Source organism: Furipterus horrens, unplaced genomic scaffold (genome assembly GCF_987537825.1).
Source record: "Furipterus horrens unplaced genomic scaffold, mFurHor1.1.pri manual_scaffold_16, whole genome shotgun sequence".
Lineage (NCBI taxonomy): Eukaryota > Metazoa > Chordata > Mammalia > Chiroptera > Furipteridae > Furipterus > Furipterus horrens.
The window spans coordinates 4,481,070-4,498,141 of record NW_028327186.1 but is presented as its reverse complement, the minus strand read 5'-3'; the positions used below and the strand labels follow the sequence as shown (position 1 = coordinate 4,498,141).

At 44.8% G+C, this 17,072-nt stretch overlaps 1 protein-coding gene across 1 annotated transcript in view; it reads right to left on the bottom strand.

Moving 5' to 3' along the window:
• The window catches only part of TTC23 (tetratricopeptide repeat domain 23), a 46,541-nt gene extending 34,910 nt beyond the window's left edge, over positions 1-11,631 (bottom strand). The window contains exons 1-4 of the mRNA XM_090263753.1: positions 11,452-11,631; positions 9,295-9,418; positions 6,671-6,821; positions 6,357-6,482 (exon numbers count right to left, since the gene is read on the bottom strand). Coding sequence (XP_090119879.1) covers positions 6,357-6,482; positions 6,671-6,821; positions 9,295-9,418; positions 11,452-11,631 — 581 coding nt within the window. The remainder of the gene's footprint in view (positions 1-6,356; positions 6,483-6,670; positions 6,822-9,294; positions 9,419-11,451) is intronic.
• Positions 11,632-17,072: the final 5,441 nt, after the last annotated feature.

Sequence of the window (17,072 nt, the reverse complement as noted above, 5' to 3'; positions counted from 1 at the left end):
GCTTAGAATGTAACAATTAGCTTTGTAAGCATCATATTTTATTTCTAGAGAGAAAACCTGCTAGCATCTTTGGTGACAGAAAGGTTTGAAACGTAGGATTGGCAACAAATCATTGAGCCCAAGAATAAATGCCTGGTAGATGAAGATTATGTAATTGAAAATAGAAGCCAGCCAACTATGGCCTGTGGGCCAAGTCTCCTCCCTGTTTTTATAAATAAAGTTTTATTGGCACATAGCCATGCCTACTTGTTTATATCTTGTCCACGGCTACTTTGTCATATGGCCTACAAAGCCTAAAATATTTGCTATGTGGGCCTTGACAAAATGAGCTTGCCAACCTCTGGTCTAGAAGCTAGAGAAAGTCACATACTTGCCCAGCGATGGCAGCTTCTGTCCCCCTAATGTAGCCTAGAGAACTCGGACAATGACACGAATATTTGACTGAAGAAAAAAAAAAAAAATCACCTTCTTCCTTTCTCATGTTTATGAAGAATGAACCACGTGCCACGGAAGAAAGAATAGTTCCCTTGTTTCCAAGGCTCCTTACACGGCGTGTCCTGGGCCCCTGGCTTCCTCACCTTAGTCCTGGCTCTGTTCTCTGGCATCCTAGACGCAGCGGGGGGCTTCTGTGAACCCCGCCCTGTGCTCACAGAGCGGTGAACCCCTCTGCTCAGACAGCACCTCTCAGACTGTATTACAACTGCAATCCCACTCTCGTGTGCGCACCTCAAGAGGTCATGGTGCACACGTGCCCGAAGAGACATGTATGAGAGGGAGCAGGCGAGCCGGGTTTGTAAGAGTGAATGTTTGGAAGCCATTTCCACGTGTACACTCACGTGCGTGAGAACGAATGCCTGAATTAGGGGAAAGTCAGATGAATGAAGCCCGATATGGGGGTTTCAAATGAACAGACTAGAGCTACATGGTGGGGCACACCTCAAAGCTGCAAATGGCATCTGAGAAAAAGCAAGCTACAGAAGAAGTCGCAGGACTATCGGGTGAGGAAGTGTGGGGATAAATCTTCTTAGGGGAACAGGCTCTCAGCTTTCCGGGCCCCCCGCGTCCCATGGGAGGAGCTGCCGGCAGGGACATCTCTGCTGGGAACAGCAGGGCCTTTCCCAGGAGCAAGACGGGGAGAAGCAAGGCCTTTGAACACAGGAGCATGTGTCAGAGCCTCTACACCCCCAAAGCTAAACGCAGGGAAAGTGATTCATTAAAGGAACACACATCTCTAGAGGTGCAGCCGAGACATCAAGGGCCTTCAGGCGACGGTATGAACTACAAAAATAAACAAATAAACAAACAAATAAACCAATAAAAGCTGAGTGGGCAAAGCAAAAGTTCGATTTGGAGATGACTGTCGGGACCAATCTGGGGAGAGCTGTGAGCTCTAAAAGTGAAGGTTATTTACTGAAGTACCAAAAACTCCGAATAAAAGCCAGTGGGAATGTTTTGTGGGGAAGCATATAGAAATAAAATGCCATCACAAGGAGGTGACAGCAGGGACCTATACTGTCCTACGTGCCATTGTTTGTGTGTTTGTTTGTTTTTTCTATTCTCTTCTTCCCACTGCCAGGAAGTACAGGCTAAGGGAGAAATATCCCCCATCTTTCCTCTTTGGAAAAACGTGGGTCTGAATCACTCCCCAAATCTGGTGACCACAATGAACCAAGAGAAAGCAAGACAAAGAAACAAACTCAAGCTTAAGAAAGAAACATATAAGACTGTCCAATTTTCAGCTTGGGTGGTTCGTGGGAGCAAAGTCGAAAGCACCCAGCCTTCTCGAGTGAGGGAAAAAAGGACAGGAAAGAATGGGGCACGCCAGGGACAGTCTTTGAAGCCAGAGTCTTAATGCGAGCTAAGTGCATGCTTTAAAGTCCAAATCATTTCTGGGATGAAATCACAGAAAGGGAAATGTTCCACTAGAATGTTCAGTGATAATGATAACTTAACTACTTTTTAGGGAGAGAGGTTGGGGGGAGACAGACGGAGAGAAATGTCGATCTGTTGTTCCACTTAGTTGTGCATTCATTGGTTAATTCTTTTTAAAAAATATTTTTTTTTTATTTATTTTTGAAAGAGAGGGGAGGGGAAGGAGAAAGAGAGGGAGAGAAACATCAATGGGTGATTGCCTCTTGCATGCCCCCAGCTGGGGACCCGGCCCACAACCCAGGCCTGTGCCCTGACTGGGAGTCAAACCAGACCCTTGGGTTCACAGACTGGCACTCAATCCACTGAGCCACACCAGTCAGGGCCATTGGTTAATTCTTGTACGTGCCCTGACCAGGGATCAAACTCGCAACCTTGGTGCATCTGGACAACACTCTAACCAACGGAACTAACTGCCCAAGGCAATAACTACTTTTCTCTTTAAAGGGCCTACCATGTAAGGTTCCCAGATGCTTTAATGTGGGGTCCATTTCTCCATCAATGCAACCCTGTGAGGGGCTATCGTTCCCACTTTAACAAGCAGGTTGAACGGACGCTGATTTGAACCTGGGCTACCTGACTCTAAAGCCCACACTGGAGATACCAGGGAAGTGTCCTGCTCACGGTCTGAGCAAAGTTTCTCAGGACAGGCACGCGTGAGAGACAGTTCAGCAGAGCAAGGCCAGGCCAAGTAGTCGCTGGGCAAGCTGTGGAAGGCGACACCAGCCATCAAAGAGAAAACCTGGACAGGTCACATGTTTTGGGCCAGCACAATCATGTCACATAGAAAGATCATTGTAATGGTTACGTGTGCGCACATGCCACAGCATCCATGTAAAGGCAGCTACCTGTCTCTGGGGATCTAGTTATCAGTAGCCGGAGTAGAAAATAATTCTTAACGCTGGGGAAGAACTTGTCCATTTTGCTCATGACTTTCCTGACCATGTTTAAAACAACTGCAGGGATAGGAATACACGGCTGGACTCTGTCCAAAGTTCATAAACAATGACTGACTGACGTGGGTGCTGGAACAGAGGCGGACAGGGACAAGGGACGAAGCATGAGTCACTCAGCAGCGCTCATGTCAGCCCGAGGAGAGGAGCTGGCCTGGCCTGACGGGCACCATAAAAGGCAACACAGATGGAGGGAGATGCACCTAAGATACCCTTTTAAGAGAAACACAGATCCTGTGAAAGCTGACGGGGGAATGATCCCGGCCTTCCGCCTCCAAGGCCGGGCAAAAGAAAAGGCCCTTGTGGCTGTGAAAATAACTGCAGAAACGCGTCATTACTTTCTCAAGCAGATCGGTCTGGGCAAAATATTCACACGTCGGTGAGGAAACAAAGCCAAGGGGACTGAATGAACACCATCAGTGTAAACAGGCCAGTTCCAGTGACTGGGTCAAGGTGAAGGTTCAGGATGGAAAACAAGCAAAATCTGAAACAACTCCGCTAAACAGAAGGTAACCTTGTCGGGCGGCTGAGAACTGGAACTCGAGGTTGGGCATTCGGCACAGATGCGTACAAGGCTCGCCACCTGCTGGCAAGGCTGGGTACTGCTGATTTGGAAAGCGGAGGAGGTGCCAGATTCTGGCAGAGGGAGACAATTTACTCTTTTGTAGCAATGTTGTCCAACATTAAGCACAAATAACATTAGTCAGATCTCAACAGATGGCAACAACGATCAGCTCTTGGACCTCTGATTTGCATACTCCCTATTTTACAATGCAAGACAGAAGACCTACTTCTGGGCAGGGAGAAATTCAGGGCCGGCCGACTTGCACAATCTTGACTCTCTTCCTCCTCCTGTTACATGACTGGCATCAGACAGAATGAATTCTTTGGGGTCTGGCTTCTTTCACCAACTTTCTGTTTGTAAGAATCATCTATGATGTTAAGCATAGGGGTACTCTGATCGTTTTCTTTGGATGCACACAATTTTATCTATTCTGCTTTTGATAAACAGCTGGGTTGTGTCCAGTTCTTGGCGGTTACCAGAAGGCACCTGTGGACATTCTTTGCTATATTTCTTGGTGAACATGTATGCATTTCTGTTGGCTTTGTATTTAGGAGCCATATTGCTGGGTCATGGGGTGTGCCAACTCTCAAATACAGTAAAGCCGATGTTCTAAAGTGGTTATACAAAATATGTTCTAAACAGCAACATAAAAGCACAGGCAAGCATGACATCTTTGCCAACATTTGATATTATGGCTTTTTTTGAAAAATTAGCCATTCTAGTGGAAATGTAGTCTCTTTATGATTTGAAACTTCACTTATCTGATGACAGATGAGATGGAACACCACTTAATGTTTACTGGCTATGTGGGTGACCTTTTTTTTCTTTTTTGGTGAGAAGTCTCTTGCCCAAATTTCTATTCAGTTGTTTGTCTTTGTTTTACTGACTTATAGGAGTTCTTTACAGATTCTAGAGATGAGCTCTTTGTCAGTCACATGTATTACAAAAAAATCTTCCTCCTCTCTGTGGTATGAAATATATGGTGATTTAAATACAGAAAAACATGTACAAAGCAGAAGAGGATAAAGAGGATTAACATGCTCAAAGGTCCTCGCATTGTCTAAGAAGTGGTTAATTGACTAACTTACATTGGAGTCTAATGAGTCAGGGATACAACTGACAAATTCTATGGTATTCCCTAGAAGAAAAAGAAAATAATGTATAACTTACCAGTTAATAGGTAGGAAAATGAAATAAAAATACTTAACAATAATAAAACTAAAAAAAGGGGGAAGAAAGGAGCCTGAAACTGGTTATGAGAAAAGGATATTTAAACTCAAATATATCAGTAATTTTAAAAAAAAGAGAGATGAAGATTGAAAATGAAAGGATGAAAAAAATATTTTAGGAACATTTATACCGAAAGAGAACTAGAGTATCAATTTTGAGATCAGGCAAAATAGATACAGATAGAAGGCACAAAGGACAATATACAGGAACCTATAAAATAACAGATTAAGAAGATACGCTGCTGTTTTAACCTCCCGCCCCACGGAATAGATCAGACTGTATAAAGCAAGGACCGGCAGCACCACGGACAGCTCTAGATAGACCAACTGCCAGTCACACTTCAAGCACGCCCATCTTCAAAACTAATATGTCAACTTGGCAAAAGATAAACACGAATATAAATTTGAATAACGGAATTAATGAGGTCACCCTAAGGCAGACTTAGTGCGACCTTACACACGGCAAGTAAAGAATACAATTTCTTTTATAGCTCACTCGGAGTCTTCATGAAAATTGGCCCTGGACAAGGTCAGGGGGGGAACGTCAGTAAATTTCAGAATCCATGCCATACAAATACGTTTCTGTCTATAATACAATAAAATTAGAAATCAATAACATCTAAACACCCTGAAAAATCTCATATATCCTCAAACTAAAACACATGCCACATGAATAATCTTTGGATTAAAGGGTAATTTATACACTAAGTCATGAACACTAAGAATTTAATGCCAGTGAGAATGCTATGTGTTAAAACACATGGGACAGACTTCACACAGGACTTGTACAGACATTTTTGAAAATATCTTTGACATCTGGATGGAAAAGACTTTCTAAACCAACTCCTAAAGCATAAATCATTAGGTTCAAAATTAATGGCCATGACGGGGCGGGGATTGACTGTGGGAGAAGGGGTGGGTGGGGTGAGGAGGAGCAACAGGGAAAAAAGTGGGACAACTGCAATAGAAAAACAATAATTTTTTTTAAAGTTTATACCACCCTAAAAAAAAAATGAATGGCCTTGACTGTTGCAAAATGAAGAATTTCTCTGCCATGAAGAGCACCACAGACAAAATTAATAAATGGGCACTAGAAGAAAATATTTGCAGTAGCGCTAACTTATAATACACAATAAAATCTTGATTATCAACAAGAAAAGTAGAGGAAGTCCCACAAGAAAAATGAGAAAGAATACTAACAGGCTACTCAGAGAAGGAGAATCCTAAATGGCTAAGGATTATAGGAAGGTACTCAAAGTCACAAATAAGAGAAATGTAAATATAATTCAATAGCACAGTATAGCACATTATATGCATCAGGCTGGCAAGTTAGACAGACCATGTCAAATATTGTTGGGGATGTGAAAAAATTTGAGCCCACCTGTCCTGGGTGGGGGAGTGCAGATGAGTCTAGCATGGGGCCGAGTGCGGTGAACTTGAAGTGCAAACGTACCCTGTGACCACACAATCCTACCGCTGGGGTACAGACCTTAGAAAAAGCCTCCCTTAGCCACACAAGTGGAGTTGGGCCAGGATGTTCATGGCGGCACCGCTACGGGAGTAGGGAGCTTGGGACAGCTAAGGACCTGTGACAACTGCGTTGTCTCCTGCAAAAGGAGCCTCCTGGCAAAAGGGCGCTCAGCCATCACGTGCACAGAAAGTCCTGAACGGGAAACTTACTGGGCGAATGAACGCTGCACCTGCGCTTGAATTTCTATCCATTCTTCCTGCACGAGCCTTCCACGGTGCAGCAGCTCCTTTGAAAGCCTGTCCGCTTTCATCAGGTTCTCTGCAGCTTCCTTAAACCTGAGTGGCGTTCAGGAAACTGTACCCTGGGTTCTAGAGGTGGGGACCCACGATCCTGGACACCCGGGGCTCTGACACTTCCCATCACCCTTCCCGAGTCACGTGTCAGCTTTGGAGTTGGCCTTGAGAATTAACTCTTAAGTAACGGGAGCAGTATTTCTACTTGTAAGAAGAGGGAAAAAGGATACTTTTGAAGGGAGAGCAGGGATCTCCCCAAGGTATGAAATAGCTCAACCGAACACCGGAAGACATCCGTATTGTCGTTACAGGGAGGCACGATGGAGCCGGCGAGGATTTCTCTGGCTTTTTCTGCATGTTGTTTTGCCTGAAGCGCCAGTCCTGCGGACAAGGAGAAAGAAGTCCCAGTTTCTTGGTCATCTCAGTGCACAAGAACGGTCACCTACAGTCTGGGACTCTAATGAGGTCTCCTTCACCTGTCGTCCATGGAGAAGTATCCGGGCAGCAAGAAATACTGTCAAGACTGTCACGACCAAAGTGCTTTATACCTAGTACTGAAGATGCAATTTCCACACCCAGGCACTCAAGATAATGTTTTTCCCCCAAAAGGGTCTTTTTAGAAATAAAATAGAACAAGCAGGAACTGAACAGCTTTGAAACCTCACCAATATCAGATATAAAATATGCTCTCAATAATCACAAAAAAAAAAAAAAAAAAAAAGAAAAGAAAGAAATACAAGGACTAGAGCATTCTGGGCAGGAAATAAGATATTCCTGAGTTTTAATGCTGGCTTTGTGACAGCAATCATAATGACAAAGTAAAAATTCTGAATCTTCTGCTTACCTGTCTAGAATCATACTGTGGAGTTATTTTAATATAATCTTCATTCAGTGATATTTATAAACACAGTTCCAAGGAGCTAATAGGCGAATGTGCTGCAATGTCACTCCTATGTGGTCATAGACTAATATTGAACAAAAAGTTACAGCCAAGAACCACTTCTTGGTGGGATTGCAATGTTCTTCCATGGCCTATTGGTTTGTGGTAAGAGTGACACCAGGGACCCCCAGTTATTTTTCAGGGCCTTTCACTTCCCCACACTCCCATCTCTACGTTGATACCCCGTTCTCCATCCCCCTCCACGCACATCCCTACACCCCTGGTCTTAGGTCATTCATTATATGCAATTATATCTCAAAGTTCTAAAAAAAAAAAAAGCTGTCAAAATACAAAGTTAATTCTGTTCCTGTGTCTACACAACAGAACGAATATATTTTCTGATGGCGAGAATTCAGGGAAGCTCTTATAGAACTTTATTTTATTTCTAAAAAGCACACACTCAATCGACCTGCCAGAAATGTATTGCTGCCGATTATACGTGCAATGTTGCAAAAGATGTGGCAGTCGGAACTGCCAACCTCAGTCCAGTCCCTCAGGTAACCTGCACTCAGTCTCCTAGAGGCAGTATGGGCTGAGGTTTCAAGACGCTGGCTCCAAAGTCAGTGTCCAGAATGAGGTCCCTGCTCCACCACCTCCCCTGAAACTATGGCTTCAACATCCTCAATGGTAAGCAGGGGTAATATTACCCGTCTTGTAGGATCGTGGTGATGATACAATGAGATTATGCAGGGAAAGGAGTCAGCATGGAGCCCAGAACTCAATAAGACTCCAGCAGATACTGCTTTTACTTTAAATGGAGAAAGAAAGACAGTCCTGCAGAAAGGTCGCAGACTGTGGAAGAAAAGCATCATTTGCAATCTCAGATGCCAGGACACTGGTACTGGCACCCAAAATTTAGGGCTGAGTCTCAGATCAGCTACCTATTAATGCTGTGATCCGGGGCAAGCTATTTCCGCTCAGGCTTGTTTCCTCTGGCTCTAAAAACTAGGCACAAGGGCTGGCTTTGAACCAGATGATCTCCGACATCCCCTCGTGTGCTAACAGTCTTGGACCTAACGGGTAGAACCAGTCTACAATCAGTTTTGGCCAAACGTATTGGGGGGCAATTCCATGCTTAGCATTCTGCTGTTTTCCATTTGTCATTTTTATTTATTCACTGGACTGATTCTGGGCATTTAGTATGACCATCATCATTATTGTCACTTTTCAGAGGAGGAAATACGGTGGTCTTGTCCATCTAGTCCTAGGTGGTCCAATCAGAAAGAAGAAGACATGATACCTTTGTTTGTACCTTCCCTGTAGCCATCTTCCTTTTCTCTGTTTTTTTTTTTGGGGGGGGGGTACCTGGTCCCCTCCAACATGATCCATGTGATTTAGCTAAGGCTGGTCTCTCCCCCAGGATCCAGTAGATAGAAAAGGCAGGTCTAGCCAATTAGAATATTCCTCGCCTCTGACATATAACACAAGTGGGAAACTGATCACATTGCTTGAACACCTGGATCTCGCCAAGTCTCCAGTAAGTTTTACCCTTGGATTTTTGAGTTGTATGCACCCATAAGTTGCCTTTTGCTTACGCCAGCTTGGTTTAGTCTTTTATTTATTTTGCAGGGGGTGATGACTTACAGACAAGAGTCTCTCCATCAATACAAATTAAATGGACCATTTGAGGACCCTGGGCCCTGTCTACAGTGCCTTTGAAGCTAACAATTGAATTCTCTCTAAGAACCCTACTGTTAAGGTCCTAGAATACAAAACTGCAAAGGACCCAAATGCTCCTTCTCTTTTTTATATATTATAGAAAAAATCCTACTCTCACTGAAAGGACATGGTTCCACGATGCGTGGAGAGGAGAACGGTCAGGATAACTTAATCCTGGCAGTGCCGGGCGTATCCCGTTGGGGGGAAAGAGCAGAATGCAGCCAACAGAGCCTCCTCAGGCTGAGCTGAGCTCACCTTTCAGCTGCAGGTAGCCTTGGGCCAGATTGATGTAGGCCTCTGCCAGTTTCCAATGGCAGTCGCCGTAGCAAATCCGTGTCAACGCTACACAGCGCACGAGCTCCTGGATCGCCTGCTTATACTGCGAGGAAGAGAAAACGAGCTTACCATCAGACACCAAACCACGCACAGCCACAAAGCACAGAATCGCCTTGTATTTTTATCCAGCCAGCACGTACACACTGAGTGCCTACTATGTGCTAGACTTGGTTCTAAGCACTTGGGATACATAAGAAAACAAAGAAGACCAAGATCAGTTTGGGGTGGCAGGGCTTAATTCTCTAGCAGAACTCAGGCTGTGTCAGCCTGCCAACCTAGGTCTACCTAGCTCAGGGCCTGGCACATAATAGCTACTAAATAAATATCTGTTGCCTAATGAATAAGCATGCATTCAAAACTGGATTCAAGCCAGCTGAGACCTAAATCATAGACGGTACCCACTCCTTCTCGTTTGCTCTGGGCTCTTCATCCCCTATGTCCCTACGGTCATCAGGTCCCACTGATTCGCATTTTCAAATCCCTGTCAAAAGATGTCAGCCTCTCTCCTGTCTCTGCTGGAGTTCAGGCTCTTGTAATTCCTTGGGGGATTTTTGCAAATATCCTTTAAACTGGCCCTCCTCCTTCTGGTTTGCTCTCTTCTCCAGCTATCTGAGTGCCTATTCCAGAAAGTCAAACCTGCTCCTGGCACTCCCCTGCATATAGTCCTGTGATAGGTTCTTACACCTTTAGGAGAAAAATCTGAACTCTTTCCCTGGACAATGAAAACCCTCCAGGCCCCAGTTCCTATCTGTAAAGCAACCTCACCTCCTGGCTGGTGCCACGAAAGCCCTCCTGCATCCCACGGAAGCAACCTACGTGTGCACTGATGGATGAATGAGTCAAAAAATACAAATAGTGTATATAAATACACATACACAACAGGATGTTATTCGGTCATAAAAAGAAGGAAATTCTGCCATTTGCGATGACATGGATGGATCTTGCAAGCATTATGCTCAGTGACATAAGTCAGATAAAGAAAGAGAAATACTCTGTCGTCTCACTTATATGTGGAAGAAAAAAACAACAAACTCACACAGAGAACACACTGGTGGTCGCCAGAGGTGGTGGGGTGAGGTGGGGTGGGCAAAACGGGGGAAGGGGGTCCAAAGGTACAAACTCCCAGCCATAATATAAATAAGACCTGGGGTGCAATGTAGAGTGGTGACTATAGTGAATAATTATTGTACATTTTGAAAGTTGAGACCTTAAAAGTTCTCATCATAAGAACAAAGAAACTCTACAACTACATGTGGTGACGGATGCTAACTAGACTTCCTGCGGTGATCATTTTGCAATAAATATATATGTTGTGTCATTCTGTTGTACTCCTGAAACTAACATAATGACATGGCAGTTATAGCTCAATTAAAAAAAAAAAAAAAATAGAGCCTACCTCCCAAAAGATTCCTTGTAGTCCCCCAAACAGGCTGTGTCCCTGAGACCCCTGGCTCTTGTCCACCTGCCACCTCTGTCCAGAACACTGTTGTCCTCTCCCTTACCTGGCCAATTCCTAAGCACTGTTACCACTTCAGTCCAAGTAAATCCCATGCTTCAAAATGTGTCCCCATTGCTGTCCCCCGATCACCTTCAGGCCCATTGCCTACCCCTCCTTCCCCACAGACCACACCCCTCACTATTTCCCGTGAGCTGGTGTCTGTCACTGACTACCCCTGTCTGTCCCCCTGTCTGTCTTCCCAACCAAACCCTGAGTCCCTCTGAGGCAGAGGCTGTGGCTCTGCCATCCGTGTCCCCAGCACCGGCTCAGCACCTGGCATATGTGACGCACACAGCAGGCTTGACCTTGACCTATGACTCTCATTTTCTACCAGTCAGTACATACTTATTCAGCGCCTCCTATGCGCCCGATCCAGTCTCCTATGTGTGTGTGTGTGTGTGTGTGTGTTTGTCTGTGGGTTGTATGTTCATGTGTACACTGACTCATGCAAACACATGCTCACCGCCATGCTATGACACAGGCCCTCTCGTACCCAACGCCAGAGAGCAGGAATGTCCCTGAAGCTCCTGCACGTCCCCACTCCCAGAGCGCAGGGACAGGAAGGCAAGGCTCCTTACCTCGTGCCTGCTGGAGCAGGCCTTGGCCTTCTCTTCACAGAGGCGGAGCTTCTCCCGAGGGGGCTGGAAGACGACAGCCTGCGGCAGCTTGTTGGAGACCCTCTTTCTCGGCGCTAGGCTGACAGCACCAGCGACTCCAACAAAGTGGCTGGATATGTGGGTTTCCTCGGATTCTTGCATCTTTTCATACGCATTCTCCTCTGATTTTTAGATAAGAAAAGGAAAGGGTTACATGAGAATTTTCATGTTTGCTTTTAGAAATACACATTTTCCCCCCAGAAAGGGAGGCTAAACTCAAGGAAAATCTCAACACTATACCCAGGACTTCTTTGAACACAGGAGCAATCTATCCCCTCAAAATCCTGGAAACCAGTGCTGATTTCTTTGCAAAACTTTCAGGCTGGTTTCCAGTTAAACCAAACATTCTCTGTTCATTAAAATACATGTACACACACATATATGTATACTAATATGTACATGTGTTATACAGAATATGCATGTATAATATCGTCGTCGGCAGCCGTCCGTCTCGAGAGACGATGGTGTAGCTTCTTAAGAGTCTATCTGCACCGCCGAGAATGGCTGTGCAGTCCGACTCGGGAGTGACACGGTATCTGTCTCCTCCCGTGTTGAATCGACATCTTGCGATGACGCTGGAGTGTCCTCTCCAGTGAAGCTGAAGCTACAGAGCCTGGGCAGGGTGATATGGAGGGTCTGCTGTTGCCCATGCAGCAGACCCCCCCTCTCTTCGCAGCTGAAGGGTCCAAGGGAAAGACGGAGTCAATACAGCTTGGCTTCAGGTGCGCCGCAGGAGTTGCCAGTGTTGACTACAACGTCAAACCGCCTTAGGGACCCCGGCTCCGGATTTTCTGTCGGGGTTTACTCCCTTAGCCTTTCCCCTGAAGAGGTATGCCGCAAGGCAGCGGAGGTTTTTTGGAGTCAGAGTTTTCCTTCTCTGATGTGCCCTGACTGGAAGATCGAACCAGCGACACTTAGCTCGCAGGCCGACGCTCAATCCACTGAGCCAAACCAGCCAGGGCTTATGTATAATATAATATAATATATATATATATATACAGTAGAACTCAGCTGATCCCAAACAACTCTCAGAACTCAGCTCCAACGGACCTTGAAGCGGGGACAAAAAATGACTTGTTAAACTTCCATGTCCAGTCGAGGGACTAGCTTCATCCTCTTGCCTGAAATAACCAACCAACCAACCAACCAACAACCCACAGACAAAAACAAAACAAAACCTCAAAACGAAACGGCTTTCAAGAGTCAACAGAGCACTTGGGGAGCACTGCAGCCTGCCACACTGGTCCCCAAGTGGCCAGAGCTCCCTCCTTCTCCATGTACCTAATGAAGGGCCACTGATCGTCATCAGCAACTTAGGACAGAGGACCTCCAGCTTCTTTGAAGCCAGAGCCAAGCACCCTTGGCGTCTGGTGTCCCGGAAACACTCTGCGGTGGTCCTTGATTTGATTCCCCTTTGAGGGCCCAACGCCAAGAAGAGTATTATCCGCTGCGATAATACTGCACTTCGTACCAGCTCGTCAAGCGGATGGAACTGAGTTTTGTCTCAAGAGGAACAGCTCAGATGAAAGGCTACAGTCTAGGTAGGAATACCAGCTCCTATCTTCTCATGGTGTTCTTCCGGCACAATGCTTTTTTGTTTGTCTGTTTGTTTTGGTTGAAAAGAACTCAGTTACACAGAACCAAGAAACACGCTTCAATTCGGAGGGAAAAGGAGCAAGAACTCATTGAACGACAACCACCTTCACGGTTTAAATTGTCCCGTAACTGCCATCATGTCTAACATAACATGGATGTGTGATGCCAAAAAAAAAGAAACGTTTGATGCTTTAGAAAAACAAAGTAATGCATAACGATTTATGTTAGTCCACCACGGGAAAGTAATGGTATTTGGGTCCAATGTCTTAAAAGGCTGCAACCAATTCTTCCTGTTATTTATAATAATAGTTAGTCCCTTCGCTTCCAGTCTGTGCCCTGGGAGCTATCTCCAACTGCAATGTCAGTTTCATCTTTTTCAAATATTACATCGGAAGGTCTCCTTCCTGCTCAAACCCTAGGGCCAAACTCCTTCATGTAATTTCTCTTTTTTTTTTTAATTTAGAGCCCAGGCCCCCAAGTAAACTTTCTGCTGCGGTCAGAAGCAGTGATTCTTTCAGCTGCACCTGCTGGCAGACAACTCCCCCATTACCCGGATGCCATGCTTTGTCTTCTATCTCCAGGACTTCCGCCCATGGCTCAGGCCCAAACTGGGGGCTCACCCTCCCTGGAAGCTCTCTCCCTGAAGCATTTCAGCCCCCACTGATCTGGGCACCCGAAGCACCAATGGTCTGTCTCTGACAGTCATCTTTGCATAAGGAACTGTCAAGATATTTTAAATGTTTTGCATCTCATTCCTCCAACTAGACTGTGAGCTTCTTGGGAGATTAAATTTTATTATTTTACATTCTCCTGAAATAGCTATTGCATACCTCCTATGCATCCGGCCTTGGAAAGAGCCAGGAAGTGTTATATTGACTAGTTGACTTAATGTTTGAAGAATCTTTAAGATGCTATATTTCAGAATTACGTATTGGGCTGAGTCCTTAAAAAAAAAAAAAAAAAAAAAAAAAACACTGTGTTGATTTTTCAAACATGTTTTAATACAGGTGAGGCAGTTGTAGGTTCATAGTTGTTTGCACAGAAAATAATACAATAATAAATAATGATACAAGAATAAACTCTGCGTTTCACGGGCTCACAGCTGTAAACCTGCTTTGGCCCCACGCTGCATGTTATCCTTGTTTACCAATATTTTCCTGAACGTTTGTATATTAGTTTTAATAAAAGTATCATTTTGGAAAATACCGCAAGAACGCTGAATTTGGTTTTTTGAAAATTCATCATTCATTACCGACTGATTATGCTTTGCTTTGTTTGGTCATTAGCAGATACGTCCGCGAATCTCCTCCTCTAAAAATACACATAAAATTTGAATCCGAAGGTCATTCTAATTTTCTCTTAAGAGATGGCTTGTCTATTGTGCTCGGTATGATAGATAATGCACAAACAAAAATAACCTTCTCACTTGATAATTACGATAACGTTACTAAGGGGCCCTCTAAATCCATATGAAAGCAGGAGTATAAAATCATCTATAATTAATATTACCTTGTGCCCTTCACCATCCAAAAACCCACTGCTCATCTGTCAATCATGTCCTTCCAACGCCGCTGCAGAGAAAAACACCCCCTGAAAGCCTTCCTTTCTGCCCCTCTTAGATCGTGCCCGGTTTTTTTATTTTTTTATTATTTTATTTTTTCACTGTGTGGTTGCCTCTCACTCGCGCCCCCAACTGGGGACCTGACGTGCAACCTCGTCATGTGCCCTGACTGGGAATCGAACCGGCGACCCTTGGCTCGCAGGCCGATGCTCAATCCACTGAGCCACGCAGCCAGGCCGTTATTTTTTATTTTTTAAAACCTGGTTTTCCCTCAACACTTACTTCTTGAACACTAGCGAAAAACCGGAAAAGTTTCAACTCGCACAGCTCCGGGTCGGAAGATCCTTTGTCCGCTTCCCCTGCACGCTTGAGAGGTCCTCCGTTCTTTGTCCAGCGAGTGACAGCCGCGGCGCCAGCCCGGGGTGCCAGCCCGGCCCCCGCGGTAAGAGCCGGGCGATTCTTCGCAGACTCTGATAACCATCGAAGAGCCCGAAGGCGCGTGGCTTCAGACCACAACAAAGCCACCTTTTCCGGGAAAGCCGCCGAGCCCCTCACAAAAGTCCGGGCCGGAGAATGAGTGACAGAGCATTGCACCAATAGGGAGTGGGGAAGGAGATTCTGTCGAAGTTTGCCACCCAATCCTCGGGAGCCAGGGGTGGGAATTGTAAAATAGCGCGGTCTTTTCCTTGGAATTTTCTTAAAGGGGTATTAGCCGCCTGATAACTTTCAAGTCTGCCAAAGATTGCCAACTTCCTAGAGCAGTCCCGCCCGAGGCGGGGGTACCCCTTGTTCTGAGTAAGGCAAGATGTGAACATTGACACTGCACAGATTTAGGGAACTTTTAAGTTAGCCATAGAATGACTCACTACACTAACACATGGTATCACTTGGCCACTTAGGTATCAATTTCATGGAGTAGAAGTTATTTTAAGACAATTCATTTTTCATGATTAATTACCAGACATTAAATTAATATATTTAAATATTTCCCCTTTTAAAGAAATAAAAATAAGAGGCTAACATCGATTACTTTTAAAGAAATCGTTCTATTGGTAATCCTTTCTTTTTTTTAAACTTCAATATTAGGAGTAATTCTCATTATTTGGATTGATTTTTAATACCCCAAAGAATTTTGTTTTTACACAAACTGTAGGTTTTCTCATTTTAAGTCTACTAAAAAATTCCTAAGTACTCTGCACAGCTCTTAGGTATTTAGAAACCTGTATAAATGGTCTTAGACGTGCATGACATACACCGTGCTGTATACGTCAGTAACTTCTGAAGTCCAGGTTTAATAAACAGAAAATTGGTATTTCATTTTAACTCACGCTTTGTTTTGGAATAGGTTTTGTTTTTATTTAATATGAATGCTTTCTAGGTTATTCATCTCTAACAATTAGATAAACCAACGTAAAGTTATTAATGAATATCAAGCTTTACAAAGAACAATAACAGCAGTTGTAATGAGATGTAATTTTTTTAAAAACCTCATTTCAAAAGGAAAGATGACAGTAAGTTTTTTTTTTAATGGTCCCTAAAATTGCTTGGATTTTTTAAAAAAGCAGCATAAAGTTCTCTTCTCTTGATGTCTCCACCCCGTGATACAGAAATTTTCGTCTTGAAAGAAATATTTATTCACAGCCTACTCAGTAATGTTCGGAAGTGCCCCAATATTTAACCAAGTTGTTATTGTCCGTTTTAGCGATCGTCCCTAACAATAGGTATTTCAAAGGAGAAACCAGGTTTCCCCGTGTCTTTGAACCTAACAGCGCGCACAGCCAGCCCTTATTTCCCGTGCTCAGGCTCACTACTTGCCAACTAACCTTGGCCACGTTACATAAACCCACCTGGCTTCAGTTTGTCATCCGTCAAGGGACTGCTGTGAGGGTTAAAAGAGGTAATCTGTGCACAGCTCTTAGAGCGCTGCGTGGAATACAAGAAGCACTCGGGTATTATTGTTGTGATCCCTCAACGTATGCATTCAGTGGGAGCACGAATGCCTGCATGAATGCACTGTATAAATAAAAGCACAGAGTAAGTTACTGATGGTTCCTCAGATTGCAGCCGGCTAAATTTCACCTTCAAACTGCAAAAGCAAGAAGCCACGCTTCCTACACAGCAAACCCCTAGCGGGAGCCGGAAGCGCGGATCGTAGGTGGGCGGGGCGAGTCTGTAGGAAGCGGTGCTCTCGGCCAATGGTCACATCGCTAGGAAAACGAGCCTCTTGTCCAACCTATCGTAAAACCGCGAGAACAGAGTGGAATTATCGCGAGGTTCCTAACTCCACACACCCTCTTTCCCGGCTTTCCTTAGTAAGGATTCCACCTGGCCCCGCCCCGCCCTTCAGGGGCCGCGCCTAGCTCCGCCCCCGCCGGCGCCCCGCCCC